Source organism: Crinia signifera, chromosome 19 (assembly GCF_055691185.1).
Source record: "Crinia signifera chromosome 19, ASM5569118v1, whole genome shotgun sequence".
NCBI lineage: Eukaryota > Metazoa > Chordata > Amphibia > Anura > Myobatrachidae > Crinia > Crinia signifera.
In genome coordinates, this window is record NC_139226.1 from 40221176 (window position 1) to 40245342 (window position 24167).

At 47.9% G+C, this 24167-nt stretch overlaps 1 protein-coding gene across 3 annotated transcripts in view; it reads right to left on the reverse strand.

Annotated features, from left to right (window-relative positions):
- Nucleotides 1-9440: 9440 nt before the first annotated feature.
- The window catches only part of PRRG2 (proline rich and Gla domain 2), a 62301-nt gene continuing 47574 nt past the window's right edge, over nucleotides 9441-24167 (reverse strand). For all 3 annotated transcript variants that reach the window (XM_083162421.1, XM_083162420.1, XM_083162419.1), the window contains exons 4-7: nucleotides 21588-21636; nucleotides 20531-20663; nucleotides 15629-15784; nucleotides 9441-10902 (exon numbers count right to left, since the gene is read on the reverse strand). In XM_083162421.1, the coding sequence (XP_083018547.1) occupies nucleotides 10872-10902; nucleotides 15629-15784; nucleotides 20531-20663; nucleotides 21588-21636 (369 nt within the window). In that variant the 3' untranslated portion in view covers nucleotides 9441-10871. The remainder of the gene's footprint in view (nucleotides 10903-15628; nucleotides 15785-20530; nucleotides 20664-21587; nucleotides 21637-24167) is intronic.

Consider the following 24167-nt stretch of genomic DNA (forward strand, 5'->3'; position numbering starts at 1 on the left):
CCGCCTGTCGGCACATGTCAACTAAAAAAACAGTGAAAAACCTCATGTCGACCTTTTGACTGTCGACCTAGACACTGTCGACCTAATGCTTGTGTCGACCTAGAACCATGTCGACCTATCCCAAATGTCAGCTTAAAGGTGTCAACCCAAATGACCATATCCCATCTTGATTGGGGCAGAGTAACACCTCTCCTGCAGCACTGCCTAGTGAGTCTCAGAGCTGGGAGTGGCAGCCCTGCAAATGGGTGTGTAAGAAATGGTGAAGGAGAAATAAGGCGGCGGTGACAGGCTGCACCCATGGGAATGGCCAGCGTTTCATAGGTGTTCCCATGGAAACGCTGGGCGTTCCCATGGAAATTAAGCAGTGACGCGGCTGCTAGCGGTGGGCAGCTGACATCACTGGATGTCAGCTGCCCGCCCTCTTCCTGCACAGGGAACACGCAAAGCTAAGACACCAGAGATTGTTTTAACTTTGCGTGCACCTTCCAAATCATTCGATAGTTGGCGACCATCGAATGATTTGTGACCAGCACCCAAGGCTGCGAATGGGTGTTTAAGCAAAACCTTCCTATTGTCAACCTGATGCTTGTGTCAACCTTCCGACCCTGTCGACATTAGACATGTTGACCTTTGTAATGTGATGGCCTAGGCCCTGTCGACATTTAGGTCATACAATCGACCCTATGACCCATACCCATGCAGACAGCACTGGTCTCGTGGTGAAGGTGAATGGATGCTGTGCGTATGAGTGTGGCGTCCATTCCCCGCAGCCCAGCAGCAGCTTCCCGAGTACTGAGCTTGCCCCCAGTGTGTAGTAGGAGCCAGTGGCGTAGCTTGGTTTGGGGCACCACTAGGGTTACCACCTAGTCCCTTTAATTCCGGACACATGTTAATTACACAGGCTCTGTGGCAGTTTAAAATCAGGTGAAGTGGAGTCTTGAAGTCAGCCAGCCACAGAACCTGTGTAATTAATATGTGTCCGGAATTAAAGGGACTAGGTGGTAACCCTAGGCACCGGCCTCCCCACCCCGGCCGCCGGTGCCCGTTGCCCCCAATCGCCGCAGGCTTACCTGTCTGCACATCCCGGCTCCCCTCCTGGCTTCAATTAATAATTCTATGCAGACGGACCACGATAAAATGGCCACCCCCATACCGCAGACAGTTTCAGAGAACTGTCTGCTTTATGGGGCGGCCATTTTATCGTGGTCCGTCTCCATAGAATTGATTGAAGCCAGGAGGGGAACTGGGACAAGCAGACAGGTAAGCCTGTGGGGGATGGGGGGCGGGGGCATTGCTGTAGCACCGCAGCACCCCCGGCACCCCCACATGCACAGCGCCCCCCCCCCCGCGGGGGCTGCGGTACTATAGTTGCGCCACTGGTAGGTGCCATGGGGGTCCCTATCAGTGGATTTCCTGGTGCTGGGAGATGATGTCATCCACAGGTGTCGCCCTTTAAGAAGCTGCACCTGTGTGAAGTGTGAAAGGGGCCAACCCGGGAATATCCTGATTCGGCACTGCGGTGCAAATGGGGAAAATGCCAGGTCTGAGCTAGATTGGAACTGTGTTCCAAATACCGGGTCGGATCCGGGATTTTGGTGTAAAAGCGGCCTCAGTACAAATCTCTGTTGGACTTTAATCTTCCTATTTCCAGTCTGCACCATGAGACGTTAATAAACAAGTGTACTATATATCCTTACTGACATTCCCTTGTGAAGCACAAATCACTGATTGTGGTAAAATTGGCTGTAAAGATTTATCTGTTTCCCTGACTGTTGTGTCCACACCAAGGACAATAGACAACCAGGGCTATATACTGGCTTTTAGGCTTTTACGGCCCTTATACGGAACGCACAGATACATGTGAGCAAATAAATAAAAAATAGCGCAGGTGTAACTGTGGAAAGGTGTTTTGTAATCTGTGGCATCCAATCAGATGTCTCCAACATCAGCAACAATTGTCAGAGACAACGGGTGAGATTTAATAGGATGAGAGATTCAGAAAGTGAGAGATTTGGTGAGAAATCTCCAGTTTTTTTAAAGCGGCAATCATTTAGGTACTTGTGTATTATAGCGGCACCCCCGATGTTGGTCGTGCGATGTTTTTATCGCATCGCATCGTATGCCATACAACCGATGGCATACGATGCAACGCGATTTTACACGACTATTCGATTAAAAATTGTACAAGCACCCTAATGGGTGATTTTAAGCACCCTAATGGGTGCTTACAATGTAAAATGCACCCCCACGCCACCCCCCACTATAAACGTGAACCTGAAGCGTGGCGAGCGGCGGCGGTACGCGTCCTACGACCTTTTCATACCCCCACTATCCACGTCGGCGTGGAGTTGATTTTATATAGTGTGGCGAGCGCAGCGAGCCACCGAGCCCAAAGCGTGGTGAGCGCAGCGAGCCCCGCGAGGGGGACACGTATACCTGTGAAGTTATGCGCGTCCCCTCGCCACGCTTCGGGCTCGGTGGCTTGCTTAGCAAGCAGATGAACGCCGCCCACTGCTCCCCTGAAAGCCACGCCCCCCTGCTGCACGCATGCCCTAGATAACATATGGGGGAATGTGTCCGAGAACACATCCGCTTGCATGTGGCCGAAGGGAAGAGAAATCTATGGTCGCCAACCATCGTATGATTTCTCTACCCCTCAGAAACAAAAGTCAGTGAAAACTGACTTTTATTCCCGCCGCAGTTCACCGAACAGAGGGCGGATGCTGATGTCATGTGACCTCAGCCGCCTGCCCCGAGCAGGCAATTGGCCCGCCTGCGTTCATGGGAATGCCCATAAAATGCTAAGCATTCCCGCGCTCCGGCCCAGTGCCTCCTCTGGAGCGAACGGTTCGGTGAGTGTGAAAGCCCCCGAAGCCGTTCACTCCCGGGATCTGCAAATACGTACATGCGCAGAACCCCCGCCCCATAATCGGGACGGAGCTGATTTTGGCCACGACCGATCAAATGTGAATCACCCCCTTAGTGCAAAATGCAATTCTTAAGCTGGCCATACACTAGTCTGATTTGGCCACTTTTCACCCGATTCCAACAGATCGGGCCGACAAATTGGATGAAAAGTGGCCAAATTGGACATGGTACCATGTACATCGGAGTCTGAGGTCAGTTCTGCTGCACGTCCGACCTCTGACTCAGAACAGGGTCGCATGCGATATATCACTTGTCAAAGGACTGCATGAGATGCATCCCATGCAATCCTGCTACCCAGGAAGGTCTCTGGCGGTTCAAGGTGGATCAACTGGCCATACACTGCTGCGAGAAGTAGTGTATAGCCACCTTTACAGAAAGATGCATGACCAAGCTACAGCAGGGACAGGGGTTCTGAATGGAGCCGTCCCTGCATCGTGTTCAGTCTGGTGTGCAAACGCGGCTCCGCTGACCACGCATGCATGACAGCCATTACTAGGGGGATCCGGGGAAACCATCTGTCGCCAACAGGCTGATGCTACCTTTAGTATCTCTAGAATCCTTCACATTCTGGAGCATGTACCGCCGGGATTTACACTGCATCCCGTGGGAAGGAATAGACAGTGAATACAGACTTGACAATGCCGGCAACTAGCGATGTCTTCCATCGGCCCTGCATGTACGTCGTCAGCTACACAGCGGATACACATTAGACAATGTGCCCCATATGTCGGCATATCGGTTAGTGTGTACCCAGCTTTAGAGATTACATATTACTACTGTTTATTTCTAACGTAGCATTTTACAGACAATATTAGTCATTTGTGAGGCAGCAATGATAACCACTCTGCTTGTCTATGGAGGTGGCTGACGTTTAATTAACATTTTAATACCTTTCATAACCTTCCCATATAGTTTCTTCAGAATTGAGGTTTTTAAACTTCATAAAAAAACACTTTTTTATTGCCACCATTTGTAGAATCATGTTTTACTATGGGAGCATACAGGCAGGCGGTGGCTTCTGTTCAGTGCTGATCAGTAACCTCACAGAGCAGCTCTGCTGCCAGAGTACTCACTACAGGAAATGCTCCACCTAGTGGCGGCCATGATGTACTTGTCAGCGTTTCAAAATAGTTTTTATGCTGATGGGTAGGTGTAAATAGGCATGTTGCACACTTCACATTATTTAATGTCTAGAAAATAAAATCAGGCAGATATATATATATATATATAAATGTCAGGGGTAGACCCGTCACTCAGGACTTACTTGTGCTGCTGCAGTAGACAACTTGCTCTGTTGCCATATGTAGATTGATTGTGTCGACACCACAATCATCCATACAGCCTTCCAAATAGACAAAGGCACTCAGAGACTAGGTTTGGTGAAAAAGCTGGATGGAAGTTTATTCCATAAGTCCTGTCAACGTTTCGGGGGTCATGCCCCCGGCGTCAGGACAATAGGCAGAAGTAACAACATGAGTGCTGTGCAGAAACAAATACATTATTTATTTGTTTCTGCACAGCACTCATCTATTCTTGGAGCCCGAGGGGCTGGGGGCATGGCTAGCAGCTCATGGAGCCGCAGGCCAGGCCCACACAGCCACTAAAGTGGGGGACATGGCCTCACCGGAGCATCACAAGTATAAGCCACGCCTCCAAAATTTTGGGCACCTACAAAACCAATATCATCATCCCCCTGTCACACCTGCAACTCTCCATCCCCCTGGGGGTGTGGTATAATTACCCGACAGTCGGGATTCCGACAGTCATTACTCAGATGTCGGAATCCCGACTGCACAGCGTGGGGAGCGCAATGAAGCCCCTTGCGGGCTCACTGCGCTCGCCACGCTGCGGGCATGGTGGCGAGCTGAGCTCGCCACCTATTTTATTCTCCCTCTATGGTGGTCGTGGACCCCCACGAGGGAGCAGTCGGGATTCCGACGTCGGAGTATTGACTGTCGGAATCCCGACTGTCGGGGAGCCGTCAGGCACCCCCCCCCTGGTACTCCTGCACCTCCTGGTCCTACTGTCCTTTCCCCTGGTACCCCTGAACCTCCCCGTCTCCCTGTCATCCCTGCATCTCCTGGTCCCTCTGTCACACCTGCACCCCTCCACCCCCTCTTCCTCCTGGTACCCCTGATGCTCCCTGCCCCCCTGTATCTCCCCATTCCTCCGGTCACCACTGCACCTCTTCATCCCCCATCACATCTCCCCGTCTACCTGTCACAACTGCACCTCTCCCTCCCCGTCACACCTTCACCTCCCCGTCCGTCTGTTACCACTACTCCTCCCCGTCCCCCTGTCACACCTGAACCTCAGTATGGTACTCCCGTAAAATTAACATCTAAAACAGAAAAAATTCTTGTCAAACATGCACCTTTTCAAAACTCTAGGCAGGCAGCAGGCTGGTGGGTGGAGGAGCGGGCGGTATGCGGGTTGCAGGTGGTGGTAAGGGCACCAGGCATGGCAGGCGAAGGAGGGATAGTAGTATTCACCTCCTGCTCTCTCTCCCGCACTAGCTGTGGCAGAGTCCTGTCCTCTTCTGGTGCAAGCTGCAGCTCCTCTTCCACATAGTGCAGTAGATGTCAGCCGTCACAGCCCATGCAGGCTCTGCAGCGCAGGCGGCTGTCACATGGGGGAGCAGTGCAGCAAATCGGATCCATAACAAAGATCCGATCCACAGCTGTTGGAGGGGGGCCCTTTCAAGGAGGAGGGCCCAGGAGTACTGACCCCTAGAGTCGCCGCCCCCCCCCCCCCCAATCCGGCTCTGCATTGTATGAGATCATTTTGCATAAGATGTATCGTATGCGACTCCATTCACCACCCAGAGATACAACGTGTCCTTGTTGCAGCGGTGACAATCTCCGGATCTGGTCTGATGCGCACGGGACCACACATCGGATCGGAAGTGGGTCGAAATCGGATTGGGGCCTTTAGATATCAGGCATGCTGTTTGGGCTAAAGCTCACAGCAACTTTGCTTTTAAAGGTGAGGCAGTTACCAACACAACTCTTGTAACGCACCTCGAACAGCTGACACAAGCTATAATGAACAAGTTAAAATGGCAGAGACCACGCCCTTTTTTGGGCATGGGGGGGGGGGGTTCCTGGCCTTCGCAGTCAAAATGTTGGGAGGTGTGCTACCCCGCAACTACACCCCAATGTCTAGTAACTACCCCTCCCCTACATCCTGTAACTGGCCTACACCCCTTCTGCTTCCTGTAACATGCTGACCTGCACCCTGTAACTATCCCCCTTTAATGCCCCCACCTGTAACTACACCCACCTGCAACTGTTACCCGGCACCATATTACTGACCCCATTCCTGTGTTTGACCCTCAACTGTGTATCCCCCATACTGCCCTGTACCTGGGTGGAACAGCCACTCCCCCTCTCTGCAGGCTTGCTAGAGAAACATCATGTGCACATGTGTGGCGCTGCCTGCTTTCAACAGCAGGAAACCCCAGCCAGCCTGGCACACAGGATAGGGAACCGGACAGCCAGGTAAAACCATAGTGGCAGCCAAAAAAAATCTGTGACTAATGGCGTGAGATGAAAAGTAATATGGGTGCTGGCAAGACCTGATTGTGCACAGGGAGCTTGTGCATTGTCACCCTGTGCATGACTCACTATCTTTCTGTCCCATGAATGTGTGCCAATGCCACCCTGTGTACTCCCCTCTGTCACCTTGTGTATGTCTCCCTATAACCTTGGGAGACTGCACTGGCTTCACAGTGACTTCCTATCGGAAGACTGACCTCCCAGTCACTCAAGGCAGTCTCATTGGGAGGTGTTCCCTCCCTCCAGGATGCCAATCTATGCGCAGCTGCAGGGCAGCTCCAAAAACGCATACCTCCCAACATGACCCTCTCCAGGAGGGACACCATGCTCTGTTCCCGGGCTTCTCTCTAAATTTAGGATAGCCATCACATGATTTAAAACAGGTTAATTGCTCAGAAAGGTGGGAATAAATTATATAAATTAAGAGGGAAGTCCAGGAACAGAGCATCGTGTCTCTCCTGTGGAGGGTCATGTTGGGAGGTATGAAAACGTGTTCTGCGCCTGCGCAGTACCACGGAAGATACTGCGCATGCGCCAGACCCGGGACCCTGAATATGCCTCAGAGGCTGGGGCCAGCGCATGCGCAGTATGTAAGCAGCTACTGCGCATGTGTGATAAATTCATATATATGTAGTGATTTATAGGCATACAATGCCATACTAGTTATTATTAATATAAGATATATTGTGCTATAAACATATGCTATCCCCACAGGGGACATTGTCTGAGAAATGAACAATTCCCAGCAGTCTCTGCAACTGTTGAAGAGGTCAGGAGTTGGTCACATGACCAGGGTCAGGGGAGACAGTTGAGAGTGAGGAACAGTTGTGCTGTGCAGTCTGTGAGGGGAAGATGGAGAATCCCTGAGGAGATTTGTAAAAGGCAGAGCTACACAGCAGGCAGGGCGGATAGCGGTGCTGACAGGCGGTCTCTGAGGTGGAGAATCAGCAGTGACGCAGCATCCGGAGGGCAGTCCCAGCCAGAGGCAAAGGAGAATACTAATCCGCAGTCATAAGAGAGGTGTGGTGAGTCCCGCCCTGACACCCATATATATAGCAAAGGAGGGGAATGGCTAACTATCTAATAGTATCAAGCTGCAGGAATTGATATTCAGGGAGCCAGCACAGTTTCCTATGCGTGATATACCTAGTGCTATACTGCTGGAACATCACACAGCCCAGAGCAGAGGCAGAGACAGCCTATATTACGGCCCCTCAGGCAGTCTAGTCTATTCCCAGTGCAGCCAAACACAGTCTGCACAGAGTAACTTAGTCCAGTCTGAGGGACAGCTTGCTAGTTTCACAGTTACTTTTCCAGCGACTGTCCACAGCTAACTAGTGACTTACACTGCCAGCAAATCAAATACAGTGAGCATCAGTGCAGTTTTGCTATAGAAGGAGAGAAACAGTACAGCAGCTTATTCTTGGACAAGCACCCTGCTGTCAGGTTTACTAGTGACATTAATGAGTGAGCAATGTTAGTTGCACCGTTTCTAGTCGCAGTCCAAGTGTAATTGTAAGAGACTTCCTAAACCCTTATTCACCGCATATGCCAACTCTATAGTCCCATCCATTACAGAGTCTGTGTATCCTGATTTACCAAAGGAAGGGGGATAATTGACACCTTGGAAGTAGCTATGGTCAAGAATGGCAGAGTGACATAGTGTCAATCGTGTGTTCTCCCTGTCTATCCATACCGCATAAGTGATACAGGGACATACTTAGTCAGTCATAACAAGACTGTGCGGTTTGTGAAGTTTGGACAGTCTAAATACTGACCCCGTGTGTCGCTTACTTAGACATATATATATACCTAGGGCTAAACCCGGCTAACAAGAAGCCAGGGGACGCCTAAAGGGACATAACGACATCCATTAGTTGACGCAAGGGAACTACATCCGATCCATGAGAGCTTCAGGGAGCGCTGCATAGCACACAAGAGAGAAAGTATATAAAAAAACGACTCAAGGGCTAAACCCGGCTAACAAGAAGCCAGGGGACGCCCCAACAAGAGGAGCATAGTGTTATATATTGTGTGACAGCTACAAAAGTCAGTGCAGGCAAATCCTAGGCAGAATCTCATTTTTAGGCATATTTCGGTGGTTGCCTAGCAACTCCACGCTGAAGAGGAATCAGGCTGTGCACATTGAAGGTTAGCTAACCAACCAAGTAACAAGAATTAACTTTACATCGAACTGAGTTCTGGTAGGAAGAAAGCTAGAAAACTAGTAGAATAGCTGTTAAGTAATAATAACAGGGTTACATCTGTTATATGCAGTGGTGTAACTAAGACTTTTAATTAACACCTGTGTTTCTGTGTTAGAGCATTGTATGCAGGAGGTTGCCTGTAACTTAAAAGTTCAGGCACAGTTAGTATTGTAAGTTAAATAGACATATATCTTATTGCGCAATAAGTCACACATACTATACTATTTTTGCCGGTGATTTTATAACTTAATTCCCTACAGTTAATAGTACATATGCATTGTTTGATTCACAATTGTTGTTTTTAGCATCAAAGGTAGGAAAATATGTTCTGTTTATTGTGAGGACCGGGTGAACGGAGATAACCGGTGGATTACAGACATGTTCCGGTAAAATAAAACTTATACTTAAATTGAGATGTATTGCATGTATCTGCTCCTGTGAGAGAAAAAGTGACAGTGTAATTCTTACGATTTGGTTCATTGTTTAATGCATAATAAAAAGTCTTTGGAAGCTCAAGTGTAATCTTTGAAGAAGAAGGAGTAAACTATCTACTTACCTGGAAAATCCTGGTTGATTTCACACATGCACTGGACCCATGCCGGGAACCAGGACTTGTGGCAGCAGCAGTGGGGACCACGAGCACCACCACACGTCGTGGCAGCCCCCTACTCCACAAAGGTAAGAGCCGCTGCTGATAATAATAATAATATATTTCTCAAGCAGAAAACAATCTCACTCCACAATGTGCAACATTCTTAACAAATCCGCTTTATTTAAAAATACAACTTTAGTTAAGGCATCCTTTCAGTGAAATGTGTCACTAATTTACAAAGAATTAGAAAAAAACAAAAACAAAAATAAAAAAAGACCATTATATCACAATTTCTATTAACATTCTCCCTCCCTCTTCCCACGCAAAATACAAACAAAAGACATACAATAACAATGCTTGTGTAACAAAGCAATGCTGTAGATGGACGCCATCCATTAAAACAAGCTGAAACATTTTCATGTTCCATCTGACCACTGGTTGCTTTGCCCCATCTCCTACACAGTGTGGAGGCAGCCATTTTGTTTCCCGTGCCTCAGCGAGTTCACTAGTGACTGCTGTAGGAGTACATGAACATGTAAGCTGGCTGCCTCTACATCCGTCGCAGACGGGTACACTAACAATTTCTGTTTTACATGAATGGAATCAAGTACACCTTTTCGGGGGGAAACCTCTTTTTCATGACTAAAAACATTGGGGGGGGGGGGGGGGGGGAATTGCACGTTTCACGGCAACCAAGATATTACTCTTAGATGATAACAAATGAGTAAATTCATAGCCGCAACTGCCGATATATATATATATATATTTTACAAGTGGCGATAACGCCGCTCTGCAGCCTTGTGTACCAGCTCAGTGCCGATAGAAATGCACAGCACACACAGGTCTGTACCAGGAATTGAGGAGGCTGCAAATCCCCTGCTTTCTACGGACGGCTCGTCTCTAAGCCTCCTCGTTTTGACATAGGCAGTAAAGGGCTGGTAGGAATGTTAACGTGAAGGCCTCAGAGCAGAGGATTCTGGGCATGCTGAATGATTTGTGAAGTCGTGTTGTGACAGATTTAATGGAATTTCCTCTGGAGTCTATAGAATGGCTGGATGTTGTGTTGTCCAAGCAATTACATTAAAAATATGCAGCAGAGCTGAACTAAACCAATCTACGCACGTAGCGGACTAGGCACAATAGCGGACTTCCCAATCCAACCAGAACACTCGACATTCTCTATCTTTTATCGAACCTAACAAAGAGATTCTGCTCATTTAATATCCCTGAAATGATAGAACATGGTACTGTATACTCCAAAAGACAAAGACTTTTCATGAACCCACGTCTTGTTGTAAAGCCGACAGCCTTGGCGTAGGCTGGATTTGTGCAATAGATAGCGGTCAAGTTGCTCATTTTCCGTTACGGCTTCAGGGTCCTGGAGACTGGGAGAAAATCGATTTCTTTCAGCAGAGCATAAGCATTCATGCAATCCGCATGGCTGGTTCAGTGGTCCTCGCTTTGGTGACTGCAATATTATAAAGATAGACAAAGTACGTTTTTCCAGAGCATTCGTCCCGGTCTCCTGTACAGATTACGCGCTGGCCATACACAAGCACCCACATTAGTCCATTTACACCTTGAACTTCAGCTGGGTTCAGTTGATCTGGTGGAACCTCTAATAGATAAAGAAGAGAAGAAGGTGAATACATACGTTGGGATACAATAGTATACAAACAAAATGACACCTTATATCATCTACCCCTTTCAGATCGACCTGGGTTATTGCTGGGTTGCCGACATGTCAACCTGGGTCAAGGTGTGGTGTGAAAGCAGCAAAGCTTATAACCCAATAAGAACAACCTGGCAATTTGACCTGGGTTATAAAAAGGGTTAAACCTTCTACTTGGGAGAGGGGTCAACCTATATTAGGTTCACATGCATTGGTTTAGACCACTGAAGGTTGACATGGCTTAGGTGGACCAATGAAATAGGTTGACGTGGCTAAGTTCGACAGAGTTGGAAGATCAGTCAAAAGGTCGACTTGATTTATTTAAAAAAAAAAATGTCCTGAATGTCGACATAGTACATAGACACCAGCAAGGTGCTCGCCAGTGGCGTAACTAGGATTTGCCGCCCGCCCCGCCGCACCAACCCCCTTCCCCCGCAGTCTTACATTCGGTTCAGTACGCACTGGTCCCGGCTCCCTTCTTCTGCTATGAGGACCACCACAAAATGTCCGCCCCCATACAGCAGACAGTTTCATAGAACTGTCTGCTAAATGGGGGCGGACATTTTGTGGTGGTCCTCATAGCAGAAGAAGGGAGCCGGGACCAGCGCGTACTGAAGACAGGTAAAGACTGCGGGGGATTGTGGCGGGGCGGCGGGGTGTAACTATAGCACTGCAGCCCCCAGCGCCCGCACATGCACAGCGCCCCCCCCCGCGGTCGCGGGGGCTGCGGTGCTATAGTTACACCACTGGTGCTCGCTGTGCCTCACCATGCTTTGGGCTCGGTGCCTTGCTGCACTCAGTACACTATTTTATTCTCCCACCAAGCCATAGTGGATGGTAGGGCATGTCGGCACACAAAAAAAAGTGAAAAACTCATGTCGACCTTTTAACGGTCAACCTAATGCTTGTGTCAATATTCCAACCCTATCGACCTTAGCCATATTGACCTAAGCCATTTTACCCCTAAGTCGTTCTCCCCTAGCGACTGACCGAACTCTACCCCATTTCGTTTATATGTCCATTTATCAGCCCAAGGACCGGATGCACTAAGCTTCAAAAGTGATAAAATGGAGAGTGATAAACCGCTCCTACCTGCCATGTCACAGACTGTGTTTGAAAAGGGTCAGGTAGGAGCGGATTGGCTGGCGGTTTATCACTCTCCATTTGATCACTTATGAAGCTTAGTGCATCTGGCCCAATGTCACTCTGTAAAGTGGTGACACCCTGGTCGGATTTTGAAAATGTACAAACAAGATCATTAAGAAATATGTTAAAGAGAATTGATCCCAGCACCGAACCCCGAGGTATACTGTGATAGTTAATTATTTTATTATTGCTCTGTAACATACAAAAGGACGGGATATGGTCACTAGATTGAGTGGGGTTAGGTTGACAGTCAAAAGGTTTTTCACTTTTTTTTCCAGTCGACATGTGCCGACAGGAGGTATTACATGCCCTATCATCCACTAGGGCGTGGTGGGAAAATAAAATAGTGCGCCAAGCGTAGCAAGGATAAAAAAAAAGTGAAAAACCCCATGTCCACCTTTTGACTGTCGACCTTGCCCGTGTCGGCCTAATACTTGTGTTGACCTAACCCGATGTTGACCTTCAGACACGTCGAACCGATGACCCATACCCCAAAATGACAATCGGTATTTTAGAAGCATGAAGCTTATTCAGGGTTGCAGAGGAAATGGAGAAGTGGTGCATAGCAACCAAATCAGAATCCACCCATTGTTTTATTGAATGTACTTGGTAAATCTTTCCTCAAAGCTGCTTAGTTGCTATGGGAAACTTCTCCACTAGTCGGCTATTTTCTCTGCTTGATACGTCACCCCCTCAGTCTTGAACAAAAACCCAGATGGAGTCTTAGCCGTTACCATCACTTCTTTGGGACGCGTCACTGAACTTGACGGAGTCATTACAGATTCAGGCAAGGAGAGAAGGAATGATGCCAGAAAACACAACAAGTGAGAGGTAAAACGCACAGTGGCCCTTATTCAGATCTGATCGCAGGACAAATTTGTTCTAAAAAATGGGCAAAACCATGTGCACTGCAGTTGGGGCAGATGTAACCTGTACAGAGAGAGTTAGATTTGGGTGGGATGAGTTGAAACTGAAATCTAAATTGCAGTGTCAAAATAAAGCAGCCAGTATTTACCATGCACAGAAACAAAACAACTCCTCACACAAATCTAACTCTCTATACATGTTACATCTGCCCCACCTGCAGTGCACATGGTTTTGCCCATTTTGAGAACAAATTTGTCCTGAGATCAGATCTGAATAAGGGCCACTGTGTGTCTGTTAGGTATAGAGGTAGGTAGCTCTTAGTTTGGATATATTTACGTAAGGAGCCATTATCATGTGGCTCTTTGCTGGTTAATCGTAGACCCAGATTAGGGTAACAGTGGGATGCGACGGTGGTTTGGGGTGCGGTGCCCCTGGATTGGTTGGGCTGGATGGTTCTAGTGTGACATTCTATTAACACTTACTGTAGCACTTTAATTTCTTCACTAACACTATTTCTTTAATATTTAAATTACATCTCATTATTTTCACTGTCTGTATATAGCTGCGGCTTCCTAGCACTAATATTTATTAAAAACTATAGTTTTTCAGTGGTGTGCTGCTCTGGGCTTTCTGGCTCATGCTGATTTATTGGGGTGCAGCACCCTAGCGTTAGGGACCCCAAATACACGGAGAAGCCTTGATAACGGCTTTGGAGCTTATTCATACCTTTGCGCAAATATATGTAACCAAGATCTCTGAATTCTATTATCATGTAGTGTTCTAGACTGATTTATACCATTGAGGGGTAAATATAGGAAGCATGGATAAGGGAGGAGAAGTGATAAAGTGCCCTGCACTTTATCACCGGCCAATCAGCTACAAACTGTCCCTTTTTAAACCCAGCCTGTAACTGAACAGTCAGGAGCGTGTTGTGTTTGGTTGTGTATGTAGCCTATGGCCTGATTTAGTCACAGCTACGATCCAATATGCATTGGTTTTGGGAAACTATACAAACGTCGCAGGGATTCGTATTGAAAGCCACAATGATGCAACCATCGTACGCACATCGAATGATTGAATTTACAGGTATGCTTATGGGTGTGCAGCATGGCTATCGGAACCTAAACAATCAGAGAGATTTTAATTGCATAGGAGATCAAATTCGCAAGCTGTGACACGCCCCCAAAACAGTTGCTCTATGTCAGCGGCAGCCAACTCCAGTCCTCGAGAGCTACCAACAGTTCACATTTTCCAGACAGCACTCATTACTCACTGACATTTTAAAAGACCCACAGGTGGAGCTAATTACTTCACTTGTGATTCTGTGAGGAGATCTGGAAAACATTAACTGTTGGTAGCTCTCGAGGACTGGAGTTGGCTACCCCAGCTCTATGTTGAAGTGGCCACTCCCCCATTCCCGCTCCTGGCTGTCAATCACTTAGTGAATTAAACCACACTGCAACCTCAACTGCGGCAAACGTAGAAAATAATGAAATAAAACTGAAAATGTAAAAATGTATTATTGCCTTAAATAGGGAGGCCTGCTTTACATTTCCCGGTACTGGTTTCCCAGCACGGCACCCGTCGGGTCCCATTGCATACCATAACTTAAGGTATGCGATGGGACCCGATCAGACCCGACCGACCCGATTTTAAAGCTTTAAAGACGTTTCCCATACAATAAAAAAAAAAAAAAAAAAAAAAAAAAAAAAAAAAAAAAAAATCGGTCGTGACGCAACCGACCCGATTTTTTACATTGGACCCAATGTTGAATGCCCCCCAGACCCGATTTTTAATTGTATACCCACCCTGATGGTTAATTATTAGGTCAAATGCCCCCCCCCCCCCCATTGGTAACGAAACGCCACGGTCAACGTCAACCCGAAGCATGGCGAGCGCAGCGAGCCCGCGAGGGGACGCGGTACGCGTCCTCCGACCTTTTCATACCCCACTATCCACGTCGGCGTGGAGTTGATTTTATATAGTGTGGCGAGCGCAGCGAGCCCCGCGAGGGGATGCGTAATACGTGTGAAGTAATGCGCATGCGCTCGACTCGCTGCGCTCGCCACACTATATAAAATCAACTCCACGCCGACGTGGATAGTGGGGGTATGAAAAGGTCGGAAAACGCGTACCGCCACACTCGCCATGCTTCGGGTTGGCTTTGATCGTGGCGTTAACAATGGGGGGGCATTTGACATAGTAATTACCCATCAGGGTGGGTATACAATTAAAAATCGGGTCTGGGGGGCATTTAACATTGGGTCCAATGTAAAAATTGGGTCAGTCGCATCGCATGCGATGCGACCGATTTTTCAGACCCGATGTCATACAATTGAAATCGGTGGCGCCGTGCTAGGAAACAAGTACCCATTTCCCCCATTCATATACATTGTGATATACATGGGATTCCGACACACAGGGGCTGTTTTCCCTCATGGGGGTGGTGAGCTGTCGGAGTACCGGCGGTCAGGATGTCGGTATACTGACTGCCGTTATACCTCACGCGGTATGTTGTGCCCTCCTGCTTTTCTGACAACAGTACTTTTTATAAGTTGCTTGCAGCACGCTGCCATGTGTGTGTGTGTGTGTGTGAAAGGCCATCCCAAGACAGTAAATCTTGATCAATAAATAAAAAACAAAGCTCTGGATTAGTTACCTTTGATATGGTGGAGGGGGTGCATCATAGGTACCAGAGGCCTCCAACGCCTCATCGTATGATGGTAGCCCAGGAGCCGTAGGCCCAGAAAATGGTGGCTCTGTCAGAGGCAGATCTTCAGGAAGCGGTACATTACTGGTAAGGTTCACTGGTGACCTGCAAATAGAGAACCCGGAGTCAGTGATCTAGAACACCTGGGAACTTACAAGCTCTGGATAATACAAGGGTCTAAAGAAGAGGTTTCACTGTCATTTGGAAAAAAAAACCCATAAAACTATTTGTTATAAATTTGTTAGATAGAGGCAGGGTATACGGTCGTAAGGTCAACATGCATTGGGTCGACAACTGAAAGACGACATGGGCTTAGGTCAACAGAGTCATTAGGTCGACATGGGGAAGGTCTCCATGTGTTTTTTTTTTTACACTTTTTTTGACATGTGCCGACAGGCGGTATTGCATGCCCTACCATCCACTAGGGCGTGGTGGGAGAACATAATAGAGTGCCAAGCGTAACAAAGCACCGTATCCGAAGCATTATAAGCACAGCAAGCTATGCAAGGGGACGCTGTGCAATGATATGGTCTCCATGCCGACGGTGTCGACATTTGGAACAAAAAAAAGTGAAAAAAAATGTCCTTTTGACTGTCGACCTTCCCCATGTTGACTTAATGCTTGTGTCAACCTAATGACCCTGTCGACCTAAGCTCATTTCGACCTTCTGAGGGGTCAACCTAGGCCCATGTCGACCTTATGACCCATACCCAGAGGCAGATACATATTAAGTAGAGGTAATGACGCATTAGACACAGAGTAAATATTATACCGCTTTCCTGTCAATATTGCCGGGTTGGACCAGGGATCTCAAACCTGGGACCGGCACTTTCGCGGTAGACTAGGGTCGACTGGTATACACAGTTTGACTCAGGTTTAACCCTTCTTATGACACGGGTCGAATTGCTGGGTTGATCATCCTGGGTTATTCGGTGTGGTGCTTTCACACCGCACCTTGACTCGGACTGGCCAGGCAGCAACCCAGCAATTACCAGGCCAGGGCTTTCAGTGCGATGAGAAGGGTTATTAGTGATACACATCTAGTGATGTACATACCAAGTAGCAGAGAGAATACAATAAGTAAAAATAATGTAACATAAAACTATATTTATGGTTACATCTGAGCAGTCTGCCATCGGCGTGTGCTCACCTGATACAGGTGGCATGCACTGATGCTACTAGCCAGGTGTTTGCAGGGCAGATTAAACTGTTCTACCCCTTTTACACTAAAAAGCTGGGTTCGCACCCAAGTTTTTGCACCTGTACCAAACTGACGCAACTCTGTTTTTCACCGCTTTTACACGGCCTTTCCCACCCTGGATAATTCCAGGTGGGTAACGTTAGCGGAGGCAGGTCCTGAGATTACATTTCCAAGCACTGGGAAATCTGCCAGCCGGGACCACTGTGACAAAAAGAATTACATGATGGAGGCAAGCCCAGCACCCAGGAAAGCTGCTGGGCTGCCCCCAGCCTCCATCCTTAAGGTGAACAGACGCTGAACACAGACGCCCATTCACCTCCTCCTCGGCTCCCCTGCTGCCTGCATCAGTGGCGTAACTATAAATTTTGCTCCCCCCTGCCAAAAAGTTTGTGCCCCCTTCCTCCCAGGCTCCTCTCCAGCGTGGTTCCCCACATAACGGAGAAGGTGAAGCAGGAGAGAGGAAGAGAGACCAGCAGACACTGCTGCTTCCCTTGGCTCTGACGCATCCCAGGCCGCCCCAGCACACCCATCTGTCCGCCCATCCTGTACACAGTAGCCAATAGCCGGCTCTGTGTACAGTTAATTGAATCCATGGGGGGGATTTGTCGTCTATGCCATGGCCGCACCTGCGCTGCGGCTGAATCGTCTCCAGTGCTCAGCCAGTGGGCAGCGGCAGGCAGCAGCATGTCAGTGCGTTGAGCAGGTGCCGGCGCCCACACAGACCCCACTGCCGCTTGCTCCCCCAAGCGGCAGCTAGTGCTGCCTTACAGTAGTTACGCCACTGGCCTGCATATTACAGAAGCCAACAGCAGAGCCTGCGTGCCGCCTCTCCCAACCTCCGTACTGATCGTAGGGCACTGCGTTTGGGAGCTATGGGCTCCCCCATTAATGTAAATGGGTCCCAGCTGGAAAGACCCCAGTTACCCTTTTACATTGCCCCTGAGGTTTTTTTTTTTCAGAGCCCATTTACACTTAGCCCTGACCCGGTGTAAAAGGGTATAACTTATGTGGAAAACCCCTTTTTACATGGGGGGATGATGATCCCAGGCAGTGTAATTTCAGGTACGGTGTCCGGTAGCTTTGCACAAAGCAGTAACCTCTCTCCTGATCTCTCATTGGGGCAGATGTACTAATCTGCCTATAACGTTTTGAGAATAACGAGTCCCGCTTCTCCAGCATAACGTGGAGAAGCGGGCAAACGTTATAGGCAGATGTATTAACCCCCCCAAAGCCGATAAGGAGAGCCGTTATCCCCAGCGTTAACGGCTCTCCTTATCGGCTCCCTCGCCGCCCCGCACATGCGCAGTCGCCGTCGCCCCCCCCCCCCTGCCCGGCTTACTGGGCATGCGCGAGATCTCGCTAAAACCGCGAGATCTCCAGCGCAGCCCAAGCCAGACGCAGGGCTAGCGTTGTCCCCATAGTGGGGGATAGGACAAAGCTAGCCCTGAGCTGGCGAAGCGGCCGGGGTGAATTAACGCCTTGAAGGCTGTTAATACATCACCCCGGCCGTTAATCCCTGGGGGGGATTGCAGGGACAGCCCCGCCGAGCGTAACTCGGCGGGCTGTCACTAGCGCACGTTAGGTGCGCTAGTAATACATTAGGACAGACGTAATCCCCCCCAGTTAACCAGCGTTAAGTGCATTTTTGCACTTAACGCTGGTTAATACATCTGCCCCATTATTTATTACCAGTTTCTTATATAGCGCACACATATTCCGCAGCGCTTTACAGATAATATTTCCCCATTCACATCAGTCCCTGCCCCAGTGGAGCTTACAATCTATATTCCCTACCATAAGTACACGCACACACAGACATTCTAGGGTTAATTTTGTTTGAAGCCAATTAACCTACCAGTATATTTATGGATTGTGCAAGGAAACTGGAGTATCCAGAGTAGGGCGGCCAATCCCGGGATCTGGATCATCAGGATCCCAGGATTGTACCTTCCAATTCCGGGATTAATTGCACATATCTAATGCCGAATTACAAAATAGTATGTTTTGGTTCGGCGCAACCATCTTAAAAAATGTTCTATACACAATGTATATAACAAAGATATATTTATTAAAGACAACAACAGAACGATGTGAAATAAAATAAAAATACTTTTAGACACCATATGGATTGCATTTCATATCATTTCATCTCATCTCTTGGGGGTGATATTTAGATTGTATCATCTCGCCATAAGTGGGCGCTGCGGTGGGCTAGGCTTCCACTGAAGTTCTGCGGCACCACTGCAGACGGCTTGTTAGCTGTAGATCCCCAGGATAAAGTGCAAAAGTGCGTCCAAGGTATAGTGTCCAAGTGCTGGTAAAGTGCAAACAGTGCACTGGCAATCAACAGGTATGTGTCCCAAATTGAAGCAGCAACGCGTTTCGGAGACACACAGGTCTCCTTTTTTAAGCTGGATGTTATGCAACACATGTTTTGGTAAGCAGCACCCCCTTAATTTATTGCGCTATTTTGGCTCCACAAACCTTTGTCGTTGGGAAACATATGTAATGCCGGCAGCATCTGAGCGCCCGCTCAGACACTGCCTAAGTGTTCCCGATCCCTGGCCTGCGGTAAAGAGAGCATGGGCAGTGCGGCCTGCACAGCGTGACCTCTGACTGTCACGCTATGCAGGCTCACCGCCCATATCCGCTCCAGAGTGACCGCTGAGTCATGTCACTGTGCCTTCCCGCCCTCCAGCTCTGCGGCTGGTGCCACCGCCGACGCCACCTGCCCGATCCCGGAGGGAACGGTGCGGTCTGACCTGCTCCCAGCCGCCCGCCCATGTAATTAAATGTGCAGGGCGGGCGGAGTGGGGGCACGGTGCTTGCTTTTTTGCACCTGCTCACTGTGTGTGCCGTTTAGAGATGTCAATCCCGGGATCCCGGGAATCTTGGTATTGAAAAAATGCCCCGGGATTGGCATCCCTAACTTGGAGGAAACCCACGCAAGCACGGGGAGAATATACAAACTCCGCACAGTTAGGTCCATGGTGGGAATCGAACCCATGACCTCAGTGCTGTGAGGCATTAATGCTAACCATTTAGATCAGGCATGTCCAAACTGTGGCCCTTCAGATGTTGTGAAACTACACATCCCAGCATGCCTTGCCATAGTTTTAGCATTTCCTCATAGCAAAACTGTGGCAAGGCATGATGGGACTTGTAGTTTCACAACAGCTGGAGGGCCATAGTGTGGACATGCCTGATTTAGATAAAGGGGACACATTTCAACCATGACACCCACATTGCAATAAACTGGGTTCAAATTAAGGTGTTTTTTTTTTGTATCCTAGAATAAAATCAGCCTGCATTTATATATAATCACTCGTGTCACTAGGGGTGCAGACCACACCCTATGTCACACCAAAATGCTATCTGCTTCTCAGTAACAGAGAGCCAGGTGCTGCACTGCGACATTATCAAGCAGCGACTGTCAACAAGGAGGAGCCGGCATACTCCCCGGGGAAAGCCCAACAACTGTGATAATGCTGGGCACGCCACTGGAGTGATAACAAAAAGGGGCGTACCACAAGGACATGATCTTCCCTTAGCCACCCCTCTTGTCAGGGGGACAGGGGATTGGGTCACAGGTGACGCTGCTGCATACAATACACAGATAGTGGGCCATGACATTTGCAGTGATCACCTACCTCCCATGCCTGGTACTCTCCTTGGCCTTGTATTTCACACAGTACATGATGAGAACACCTATCATCACTAGCAGTATAAACCCCGCTACCAGTCCAGCCACCAGCCCGGCCACATCCAATGCAGGGGAGTTTCCTGTAAGACAGAAATGGGTGGAAAGTGGTGAAAATCAGGCCACGCCCAGGGACCACTCGCTCCGCTCCATCGTGAATGGTGCTACGGGTGCAGTACATGTCAACACTCATCACTGCAATCAAGGGTGTAATAATAGATACCACCTACACACAATCTCACACATTAAGTACAACAAAAATAGCGCACTGAATTATTGTATGTACTTTGCTTTGGAGATATTTGTGCAAATTAGCAAAGTTTTTAAGTGAGGAGATTTAATGGGAAGAACAAAAAAGCATTTCTCCAAGTTCGTTGGGGGGATCACTTCTAGAACATGGGGTTTTGTGTGGGTTTGAAAAAAAAAAAAGGTTTTGTGCATGGGAGTGGGGGAGTGCTGCAGCTTCACCTACAGTATCTGCCAATGTGACAATTATTAATAGTGCTGAACATCGGGAGCCAAGGCACACTGACTGCACAAGTGTGCAGCGCATTACTGGGAGATGACTAAGTCCAATGAGACGGCACAAGAAGTCAGAGGCTGGGAGGCTTGTGCAGAGATCTGATTGGTGAATCTCATCACATGCTTCTCAGGACTGCAGCAGCAGCGGCCTCATCATGGGAGGGTTTTCTACAAAGCTGCCTCTGCAGGAGAGTATGTTCAGCCTGGGATGAAATCAATACTTTCCTCCCTGGACACAAAGTCACAAATTCTGTAAAGTTTAGTTAATGTATGAACCAAGCATAATGTAGATGCACTACACAGAAACATAGAATTTGATGGAAGAGCAGAATCTCTTGGTCCAGCTAGCCTGTCCATTGAACATAAGTCCTCTTTGGAAGATCCAAGCTGCATGCGCAAAATACCAACACCTAACTACACACATAATTCATGTGCAACATGATAGCAGGCAGGGAATAAATCAGCCTTATAATGTGACCACTTACCTGATCCACCTCCTTGCCCATTGTGTACGTAAGTTTTCCAGAAGGCTTTCTAAAAAGGGACAAAAATTAAATGAAAATGAGAGATTAAAGAGCTTTCCTGAAAAACCAAGTACAGATTCAAGAAGGGAAATATAGTGATTTTATCTGATTTTATTATAGTGTTGTGACAGACATATGCCAGCATTGCCAGGTAAACTAAAATATAATAGAAGGTAGTTTGGTTTTAAGTGTATTCTTTTAAATAGTCACTAGGTGGCGTGCAACAAGCAAAAAAACAAAAAACACTGAACAGCTTTCTATATCATGATGATTTAAAGGGGTTGGGATCATTTTGTCTACAGCATGATGGTCGACAGTCATTAAGTCGACATGAGAAAAGGTTGACATGGTTTTAGGTCAAAAGGTCGTTAGTTTGACAGGTCATTAGTTCGACAATGTCTAGGTCCAGAGTCGAAAGGTTGACATGGGGTTTTTCACATTTTTTTACCTGAATGTCAACACAGTCGACATGGACACAGCTTAAAGTGCACCGCATCCACTCGCATCGCTCGCTGCGCGTCGGGGACTGTGCCTCGCTACGCTTGGCACACTATTTTATTCTCCCACCACGCCCTAGTGGATGGTAGGGCATGAAATACCGCCTATCGGCACGTCAGCTCAAGTACCAGTGAAAAACTCCATGTCGACCTTTTAACTGTCAACCTAGACACTGTCAAACTAGCGACCTGTCGAACTAATGACCTTTCGACCTAGACCCATGTTGACTATCATGCTGCAGACCAAATGACTGCATCTCATTTAAAGTTTAAAGGTCCATACACACTGAAATCAGGGCATAAATAATATAGGGCAGTGGTTCCTAAACTCTGTTTATAAAGATATAAAGGCAGGAATGGGTCATTGTGTTAACATGCATTGGGCTGACCACTGAAGGTCGACACCTGAAAGAGGTTGACGTGGCTAAGGTCGACAGAATCTGAATGTCAACACAAGCATAAGGTCAACATTGGGAAGGTTGACATGAGTTTTTAATGGTTCTTCTGTCCCTGATGTCGACATAGCCACCATCTTCGTGTACCGCGTCCCCTGGCATGGCTCACTGTGCTTACAATCTATATTCCCTACCACATGTACACGCGCACACAGACATTCTAGGGTTAATTTTGTTGGAAGCCAATTAACCTACCAGTAAATTTTTGGATTGTGGGAGGAAACCGGAGTAACCGGAGGAAACCCACGCAAGTATGGGGAGAATATACAAACTCCGCACAGATAGGGCTATGGTGGGAATGGAACCCATGACCTCAGCGCTGTGATGCAGTAATGCTAACCATTACACCATCCGTGCTGCCCAATGCATGTCAACCCTAATAGGGTCCACCTAAGGACCATGTTCGATAAAGGCTGTGGCAGTGTCTGATCAGGCAGCATAGGGAAAGTCTAGAAGTGGCTACCTGCTTGGTAGGAGCAAGACGTGATTACCAGAGACTAGGTGCAGATTAGTGTCAGATCCAACAGGGAAAGCAGGAGAGCATTTTCAGAAGTGAGAGGGAGATGTATGAAGGGACGGTGTACAAAGGTATTTGAGAGTCTCATCCTGTGTGAACTAGATTCGGGCGGATTTGTGGAGTCACTGTACTGTAGGGCAAGAGAGGAAGCCTAGTCCTGCCGCAGGGCACCGCATGTCGTACACTACACCCACAAACCAGGGAAATTCTAGCTCTTCTTTCTTCTAATCTTGAACTTGACATGCAGAAAAAAAAAACCACCTCAATATCCCCAACTACAAATGGCTGCTTAACGGCCCCGACTATGCTACGTGCAAGAGACTGACCAGATACCAGCCATATTTACCAATAGCCCTGCCTTGGGCAAAGTCGCCGGCAGTAACCACCAGAGGATAATTGCTGATGTGGCCTCCTCTAACAATATTACATGAATGTCTCCGGGAACATGTTTGCAATTATTATCTGGTGGTAGAAAAATAGCCGGTGACACTACCATTAAACGGTCTCCATTGTACGGATACGGTCACCTGACCCAAGTACTATGTTCTAGGAATCGGTACTTTAGAGCTCAGACCTAGCTACAGAAATCACTGCAGACCCTGGGAGTGCAGTGTGGTAGAGGAGTGAGAGAAAAGGGGTATGGTGGACACCGTGTGGGGATGTCCTCCAGAGGGAGCAGAATAGGAGTTGTTTTGATCACAGCAGCTGCACTTCTGGGCTAGTTGTACCCGATGGAAGGAACAGTAAAAAAAAAAAAAAGGGGGGGGTAGGAGCAAATGGCTCCGTAGCAGCGCTTGAGCAATTTGGAAAAAGTGTTTTTAATTAGAAAGATTGGATGATCTTTACAAATTATTTATTTAATGTTGATATTAAAACACACTGTATACAGTATAAAAAGGAAAAAAAACCAAGGGGGTGCATGGAATTACACATGAATATTAACTAATAAATGTTTAAAACACTCTGCGTGCCTGGCCTGTTTTATATCGCATATGAAGTTGGTTCACAATTATAATGGATAATACATGCTTTTGTATAGTCACACTACCACTCCACAGATGGTAAGTACTGG